We start from the raw sequence: 9,143 nt of genomic DNA on the forward strand, positions 1-9,143 counted from the left end.
TGGCGCTGTCATCTTTATAGGGCGCTGATCATTAATTAAGTGCCGAATTTGTTTTTTGAATTTCAAAGTTGATTCCCATTTAATCCTTTATTCTATTTTTTCTTTCTTTAATCCTTTATTTTATTTTATTTTATTTTATTTCTGGGCCATAAATCCTTTATTCTATTTCTCACTTGTCCCATTTTGGTACAATCAAATGCTAAAGTCACTGAATAAGTTAGTTAATTCATAGGTGAGGAGTATCAATTTTTTTACCTTGTTATAGTTTGATTGCACTGCATATGTTGTTATTGTATGATTTAATTCAATTTATTTTTAGTGGCTCCCATAAATAATAGCCAACAAAATGTATATATTTTATGTGTGTATATATATATTTGCTAGCGAATGCAATTATTTTTTATCGATCAAGCACCTATACTAATAGGGCCACTAGCAAAAGAGGTTCTTAAGGTTTAGTGAAAAAAGTTAACTCATACCAAGAATTGAATACGAAGAGTTAGTGAAGTAGTAGAGGTGTATGGGTTAGAACTATAATCACATATTTGCAAACAATTTGAAAATATTCTACCCATTCATTAGAAAATAAAGATCACCAATATTAATTTTAGCTTTGAGATACCATTTACAAATAGCATAGATTCCTCCATAATTTTTGCAACTATATTCTTCATATTCGAATCGATTTCATATGATGTTTTACTCATTAAAGTCTATCGTACTAATTACACAAACCAATTGGAACATTGGACCTCTTTCCCAAGTTGATACTTAAAAAACTACAGCCAGTTGCAACCGAGATAATGCCTATTATGATTCTTCAAAGCACGATTTAATTGCAATATTTAGCCACTATAAATTATTCTTGATACTTTAAAATCCTTTAACTATGACCACCACTCGCTATATCTCAAGTTATATTGCACTGTAACTATTTAAAGATCGAAATGATTTTCTGTAATTACATTTATTCAAACCCTTCCTGAATATTTTGAACAGCAAAAATACTTTGATTTTGACTACCTATTCTCTGAGTAATTTCTAAATGTGTAAATCTTTTTTATAAAAAACAATATTAAATACATTGACCTCATTACCCCAAAATGCGACATTCCTTACGGGAAGGAGGATTTAGGGGGGAGGGTAATTTTAACCTTTTACGACACCATATACTGAAAAGAAGCTTCTTAATTTCATTCGTAATTATTCCTCTTCCCAGGGGCATCGGTATAAGTTCTTCCTTTTATCCTTTTGACACTTCAGTTCTCATTCTTCCTTTAATAGCATACATAAGAAACAACGTAAATTTGAAAGTGGGCAATAGAAGAATGCACAAAATAATCAGAAGTAAACGTTTGTGCTTTGCACCACAGCGAAATAACTATAACCAATCATGAGTGACAGCAATTACAAAGTCAAAAACTCAAGCAACCTTTACTTACATATGAATTGAACTACCAAATCTACACTACCCAGGTGCATCAACCGACAGCATTTGTAACAGAACGTCCTCAAAATGATCGTGTTTGACACTTCAATCCAGCAATTTCTGTGAGACAGACCTCAAAATGGTTCGCCAATGTCGACTGCTTCTGCTTTTTCTCCAAACAAAGACAGTCTTCTAAAACTGCAATACCAGGCACCTGTAAACATGCATAGAAAGAGAACTTGCTCATTCTCATCCCCTCAAGGTCCCAAGTTGAGTAGGAGGCATCAACATTGCTGCTCTCATCACCAACATTGAAGACCATGTGACCTTTGACAGAGCTAAAGTGGAATAAAGTTGAGATGGCTTCGACAATTAGTTGGAATTCCACTACACTTCTTCACATGGATTAATTGACTGGGTTGTTAGTACCTCAATGTAACCTAAGGTCCCACCAATCTGAGGGAACCAGGGGGCAAAAGAAAAAAGGAGGGGGGTGGGGGGGGAGGACACAACTTTCAGGCCGGGGCCCAGAATGCAGGCAAAACATTTCACAGGTTCAAAAGATGCAAGCTCAGATACACAAGTTGTAACAACTGGGGGTAAATCTACCAATGAAATTTTATTTCCATGAAAAGCATATAAAACTTAATGGGTTAGAAAGACAGCAGTCCAAATGCCACATTAAGTTGAGTTTTGAGTTAGCCAGACCAAACATGAGAATGGTGAATTTAAGAACATCACATAAAAAACAGACAATAGCATGTTGATAAGTTCCTATAGCTTACTTGTTTTTGACACAACATAACCAATTCCTCGTAAAGCTTGGATTCTAGAATTCACATCCCATATGAAACACATAAAACAGAAAAAAGAAGCATCCAACTGCAATTACAGTTGTTTAATTTTTCATACACGTGCTGAAATAACTGAAAATTAAATCTTACAAAATAGTTGAGGTACTTTGGGGGTTTAAAGATTCAGTAAGAATGGCACCTTTCTGGGCTTTCCATGGGAGAACTGGACCAAGTCACATAATCAGAAGGAATTGGTCAAAGGGAAATTTTTCCATCCCAAAGACATTTAAAGAATCAATCCCATGCTTCTGATTTTGCCAGTCCTAAGAGTAAAATTTTATCCTTCCATTTTACTATGTGAAATGAAAATAAAAGAGAGCATGGGGTTATAAAATTTTCTCCACTTGACCTGCAAACTTTCTTTCAAAACGAAACGAGAAAGCAAAATGCAGAAACTTAACAAATGGATTTGAAGCATCACAGCAGAACACTTTATCAAAATGTACAAAGGAAAGCCAAGCAGTTCACTCAAAATATAAACTGGAATTATTTTCTGCAGAATCTGCCTTCTTTCAAATGCAGAAGAAGACAAAAAAGGATAAGGTACTATGCACCCAAAATCCAGAAGACAATGAAAGCATTGTTATCGTTCTTTGGGAAAAGAAAACCGTCCTCTGCACTTCACTAATGAACATCCGCAAACAACAGCATAAGAAACATCGGTTGAATTACAAAGATCATTCTCCAATGTGTAATTCTCACCCCCAAAAAACAAAGGAAGCAAATAAAAGCAAACGTAAAAGAGGAACAAGCAGCAGTATGTTAAATGAGAACATAAAGAGCATTATCTGCATATAATTAACATAATGAAACTTAAAATTTACTCACCAAAAGCTTCACGCCACCCAAGCAACATGTCAAAAGCTTGTATTCTTCAAAATAGCAGCCTGCCAACATTGTGCAATCGACGTTCTTGCAGTCAGTTTGTGCCGGCTTCCATATGGGAGGTAGCCATATAACTCATTGAACATCTTATACTTTCCTCAAAATAACCCAGAACCAGAAAAACTAGCTTGTCCAATTTCCAAGATCCATAATGGGCTATTTATTCTAGGCTTAGGATAACAAAACCAACTCAACTAGACACATAAATTCTTTTTATAAATAAAGTAGATTTTTAGACACATGGAAAACCTAACAGGACGAGCCATAACTTGAAGGAAAAAAAAACACAAGCAGGGAGAAACATTTTTTTTTTTGAGAAAGCAGGGAGAAAGATTTATTTTGATTCTAGTTTCATGAGTTAACTGTTAAACTTGTCAACCAAATCACAAGTACTTATAAGAGTTACAGAAGATACAAATACTTGTTGATGAAGGGCATTGAGATCCAAAGAAGCTCCAATAGGTTAATGATTAATAAGGCCTTCCTTATGTTTTTGCCAAGAGGACAAATGTACGTGCATCTTAACTTTAGCCTTCGTTAGGTATGTCATATGTGGATATGTGGAGCAGGATCAATAAAATTACTGATAAGTGGGGAAACGCCTCACAGGTAACAAGGTCTGCTAAAGGGAAAATAACAATCAAGAAGTGAATTTTATCCCTAAAGCAGCAGGAGCATACATCAGCTTTCTTTAGACATACAGATACATTGTTCTACGACCAAACAGTAGCTATTCTGACAATTCAAATAGAAAAAGAAAAAGGAAAGTAATGTAATGAGAGATAAACTTCCATAAGCTGTTTGTACGCAAGGGAGCTGTCAAAACACATCCAAAGGAATCTTAAATGAACTTCAATTGCCTTTTACCCATTATTTTCATTCTCAGATACTACAGACAAGTAAAAGAAAAAAAGAAACCATTACAGATATATGTGAGGACAACAATTATAGTTGAACTGAAACTAACAGACAATGACAAGTTCCTGTGAGATTTCTATTCCTCAATTACATGTCCACATCAAGATAATCGTCACGAACTAGTTCTTCAACAATAAACCTTCACACTTTTTCCAATGTTTGCTGCTAGCTTAAGAGGTTCTCTCCTCATGACTGCTTTCAGAACTCAAAGCTAAACATAGCAACTTATGCTCAATAGTATGAACAAATTGATTGTATTTTTCTTAAGCAAATACAATTTTAATAGGAAGATCTGTTGTTTTCATTTTCAAACAAAAGCAAATCTGAACTAACTCAAGGGAGATGACTGGAAAGGTTTTTTATTACAAGCAGCCAACAAAATTCTCTCTAGCACCAATGGAAAAAGAACCTCAATGACACCATCACAACTCATTATAGTTATTTGACAAATCATATATTCACAGATTGATACAATTCATAGATTTGATCGTTAGTATTATTAAAGGCTTAATAGAAAATCCAAAAATGTGCGTAAAATTTAAAGATTGACAGCATTTAATTTTGCCAAAACTTTCCTAGAAAAATCCTGGTGATTTTAGTACACAGTCAAAACAGGTCGCTTCATTGATAACAATTGAATTCAAATTAGTAGACACAATTCTAAATATTCTGTACTTAGGTTGAGATTTATCTTTCAAAAAATAAAGAGTTCAAACTTAAATTGGATTAATTTTATTGATTCTCAAAATATCAACGAGGTTGCATATACCTGTTATTATTGTGTCATAACACATAAGTAAGATATATGGGATCAGGATATGCAACCATTTGAATTAAATGAGCATTACACAGTCTCATCTTCTCCAAATTTTCCTTGTTTCTGAAAATAGGACATAGATTTTAGAGCCAACAGGTCAAACTAGACATTGTCCAAAACGAACCAAAATAAGCTAGATTGATCTCCTTGTCTTCTTTTTTCTTTTCCCGCATCAAGATAAGTTGATTAGCTTGTTGAGTTACTAAGGATATCTATCTACATGATAATTTTCAAACCACTGAATAGAATCATTTCATGTATCTCTGTTCAATCTCACTCAGAAGCCATAGAAATAAGCCATCATTCGTACATCAACAATAGTTAAGAGTTCCAAATTGCCACCTCCAACTAGAAGCTTTTGCCACCTTCATCAAAAAGGAAAAAAACAAGTAAATAAAAACTAGAACTTTTTGCCACATTCTCAAAACAATTTTGTCAATGTCCGAGCTCTAGTTGTGGAAGGAGGAAAAGATAAGAAGGAATCAGCAACAACTGATTTTACTATGGGACGGCACAGGATGTTCCGTTATGATTCTCTAGGTTTGAAGCATAGATCTTTGAGGCAATTCCAACTTATGGTCTTCAGTCTTCTGAGCTTTTTCTTCAAATACTACCTACCAATTGCTTATGGAAACACATAAATATTTGTAACTTGTGAATGCATTCTTTAATACACACGAGAAGATTTTTCCAAAGAGATCATTTCAATCCCAAATAAATACAGCTAACAGAAACAGATTTAGCCAATCTTGCTTGTTATTTGAAAATTCAAATACCGTCCTTATTCTTTACTTAACCATCAATAGTTTGCAAGGAAATCAAACGTTCTATACCTTTTTTTAGGATAAGCATGTCAGTTAGGGAATAAATAGTCTACTTTCGGTTTTAGCACGACTGAAGGCCAAATGTGACTTTCGGTTCAATGAGTTATACGGAGAATGAACAAAGAAGGTAATGCTTCTTGAAGCCAAAAGCTATTGTGGAACAAGCTTCCTGTGATCTACAGTATTGATTAGATATTACTCTTTTCGGATTTAAGTGATACTCTTTCCTTTTCGGAACCCAAAATTTGTTTAACACCATTCTGCAATGCTACAGATACATGCGCAATGGTTTAGTAGTATGTTTTTATATAACTCTAGTTTTTCTATAATAAACTGCATATAGAAATAGTTTTACAATAATTACAATGACAAAAAGGCAGCACAATTCAGTAATTATCTGCTATATGCATCTCAGCAATAAAATCAATAGAGCAGCAGTATATACTATAAATGCAAGATAATAAAGGAAACCACTAACTCAAATATGAAAAACGAAGTTGAAGTTTTGAAAATTTATGACAAGTCAAATAACTATCTAATGTATGTGCAAAGAAGCCCACAGGCTGTACTTTACAGAATTACAACAGCAAAGACAACAAAGAGGTTGCCAGATGTTTCAACCTTTTGTTTACACAAATATACAACCCACTTCTAACATTATAGTATGAAAAATGGAACAGAAAAGACTCAGAATTAAGTTAGAGTGGGTCACCAGCTGTAAGATCTCTAAACAATCTCCCCAGGCTTGAATCCACTGTCGCCACAGTCTGTGCCGGAGTCCAGTTCACAGGGCGAATCAAACCATTTAGGGTTCTCTGGATAGAAGTTCTCTACAACGAAACCTACATCTGTATCTATACTCTCATCATGCCTTAAGGGCTTGGTCAGTTTAGAATTCCCACACTCAAGAATGCGCTTCTGATCAAACTCATTGCATTCCACTGGTTTCTCTGATTTACAAGACTCACCCAGTAGATCCTTCTCGTTCCTACAACCTGACCTTATCTGATCCCAAGATGCAACCTCCCCAAGTGTCCTCCCGAAGCTGTCTTCATCTTCCTCGATGAGCTCTGCATCCTTGCCATCCTCATAAATGCGATGATGATGATGATGAGCGCCCCAATCTGCCAAATCATTTTCCCCAACCAAGAGATCATCCGATATCGGCTTATCTGAGAGCAATCCAACTGACTTGGATCCATATTCTCTCACATTCCTAAGCTTATTCACAAAATCAAACAGTTCACGCGACACAGAGCACAATAACTCATGAGGAACTTTCCCGATCTGGCCCTCAAGTAGCCCAATCTCATTCCTTGCTTCCTGCATTTGCTGCAAAATCGAATGTTGCAGATCCCCACCATCCTTCCCAAGGAACCCAAAGTCTTCATTTTCTGCTTCATCACCCATCCCATACACTGTTTCCTGATCCATCAAGAACCCTCCTTTATGCCCAACAACTCGATGCATTATCCTTGCATTCCCATCCAAAGGGCCAGGTTCATGCCCCGAGTGCACCGCATACAACTTAAAGACTGCTGTCCCTTCCTCCTGATAGACAAATGTCTTATCCTTCTCATTATAATTCGATATTGGAACTATCGCCCTGATACGAAACCCACACCCACACCGTTTTGACGCGTAAGGCTCCCTCTTTAAAATCCTCGATTTCTTCGAGGATGCAGGCTCTCCTGCTCGATGACACGCGTAATCTTTAACCTCAGCCATAAATGGCTTATACCTTATATATTTCTGTCTAATACACAACACCACTTTATACTTGGCAGCTAATTGCTGTAATCTAACGGGCACTTCCTTTGCTGGTACATAGAATGATTCAGTATACTCGAACCTACGCCTCTTAGTACGTGGCGCAGACTCAGAGCACACGGGACACACCTCAACACAGACCCTAATATAACTCTCAGGTATGCCATAAAATTTAGCACCTACAGTCCAAACCTGCTTGATTTTTTCTATAGTTTCTTTGAGACCTAAGTGTTTTAAATCAGCGTCACGGTGAAAGCTCGTGACTATATCATGCCATTGATCAACATGGGAAACAAATTGACTCGAATTATTCTTGAAACACAGTAATTCATTACCATTCACGGGGTCGATACTCACAACGAGCTTGTCCTGTATCCGCTTCCAGGCCGTGAGATACGCTGTGTCCTCATTCCGGTCCTTCCACACCACGCGCCAGCTCTGGAGCACCGACGCCGGCGTGACAGATCGAATTTCCTCCGGCGTGGCGACGCGACCCTCAAGGAGGCAGCGTATCATCAGCGCATGGGATTCCTTGTTGAATGTGTAGAATTGAGATGAAATGTGGGGTTCCGGGTTTATATACGCCGCCGCCGATGCACCAGCCGTATGCCGGTGGCGTTTCTCCGCCTTATTTTTATCGCCGGACTTTCCCAAACCCAAATTAGGGTTAGGGTTAGGGTTTGCAGAAACGATGCCGTTTTGCTGGTCCAAATGAGGTAGCGACGACTGAATTAGCTGATGTTGATCGGGGTCGGAGGAACTATGGCTGGCAGCATCGTCATCTTCGTCGCGGAAAAAACCGATATCAGAAAAGAACGGTTCTTCATCGTCCTGGTGAAGAATTGACGGCTGTGATTGATCCAAGATTTGGTGATGTTGCGGGTCCAAGTGATGGTGGAATAGATCTTCTGCTTCAACTTTACTAGGATTCATGGTTGTCGGAAGAAGAAACAGTGCTAAAAGTGTTTGGTCTCTCTCTCTCTCTCGGAGAAATCGAAGGTTCTCTCTAAGTGGGTCAGTTGGGTTTCTGACACAAACTTTCCTCACATTCTTGATTTCTCCATCACTGTTTGCTTCTGTTCAGAATACGATCAGTGGTGGTTGCGGGGAAAGACAAAAATCACATAGAGAGAGAGAGGAAAGTGACTGACTTATGTGGAACTTCAACCCTTTTGACTCATGTCAAACATGCAACTACCTTTGTTGTTTGTGAGTTCGTGAGTTTTGAATTGTTTCTAATGTTTTGCGCCTCTTTGCCCCGTTTTATATGTGTTTGTATTTCCTTCAATTTCATACTGTTTATCTTCTTGTTTCAATCCGTGGTTTTCCTGTCTCGAATGATGAATTTGTAAAGGGAGTTTTTGTGATCTTTGTTCCGCCTTGCATATTGATGAGACAAAAATATGTTTGATGGATCTTTTTTAATTTTTCCTTTGACATGGATTCCGTTGGTTATGAGCTAGTTAAGTATTTACTTTCTGCCTAACTTTGCGAGACTAGTCTAGTAGAATTTTTGTTGTGAAGGGTAATGTGTTTCTTACTGCTCTTTTATTTCTCATAGTGTCAGTCTATTTACTGTTATCATTTTTGCTTTGCATCTATCTTCTTGTTTTTATTTTATTGTTACTTTTTTTATGATTTATGGG

The 9,143-nt window shown here is 36.9% G+C and overlaps 1 protein-coding gene across 3 annotated transcripts; it reads right to left on the minus strand.

The window, feature by feature from the left end:
* Positions 1-1,343: 1,343 nt before the first annotated feature.
* LOC107831332 (uncharacterized) lies at positions 1,344-8,922 on the minus strand. Of its 3 annotated transcripts, XR_001658336.2 has the most exons (3): positions 6,440-8,922; positions 3,112-3,170; positions 1,344-1,643 (listed from the first exon to the last, which is right to left on the minus strand). XR_001658336.2 is itself a non-coding variant. In XM_075238243.1 (2 exons), the coding sequence occupies exon 1, from the start codon at positions 8,428-8,430 to the stop codon at positions 6,454-6,456; it is 1,977 nt and encodes a 658-aa protein (XP_075094344.1). In that variant the 5' UTR covers positions 8,431-8,922; the 3' UTR covers positions 1,344-3,170; positions 6,440-6,453. The 3 variants fall into 3 exon arrangements, 2 of the variants coding, with proteins under 2 accessions (XP_075094344.1, XP_016514579.1); XM_075238243.1 differs by having other exon boundaries at positions 1,344-3,170; XM_016659093.2 differs by lacking the exons at positions 1,344-1,643; positions 3,112-3,170 and adding an exon at positions 3,472-5,268.
* Positions 8,923-9,143: the final 221 nt, after the last annotated feature.

This window comes from Nicotiana tabacum, chromosome 19 (assembly GCF_000715075.1).
Source record: "Nicotiana tabacum cultivar K326 chromosome 19, ASM71507v2, whole genome shotgun sequence".
Classification (NCBI taxonomy): Eukaryota; Viridiplantae; Streptophyta; class Magnoliopsida; order Solanales; family Solanaceae; genus Nicotiana; species Nicotiana tabacum.

What these genes read in the sequence shown, in the direction of transcription:
- LOC107831332 (XM_075238243.1), bottom strand. Translation starts at nt 8,430, where the DNA reads ATGAATCCTAGTAAAGTTGAAGCAGAAGATCTATTCCACCATCACTTG.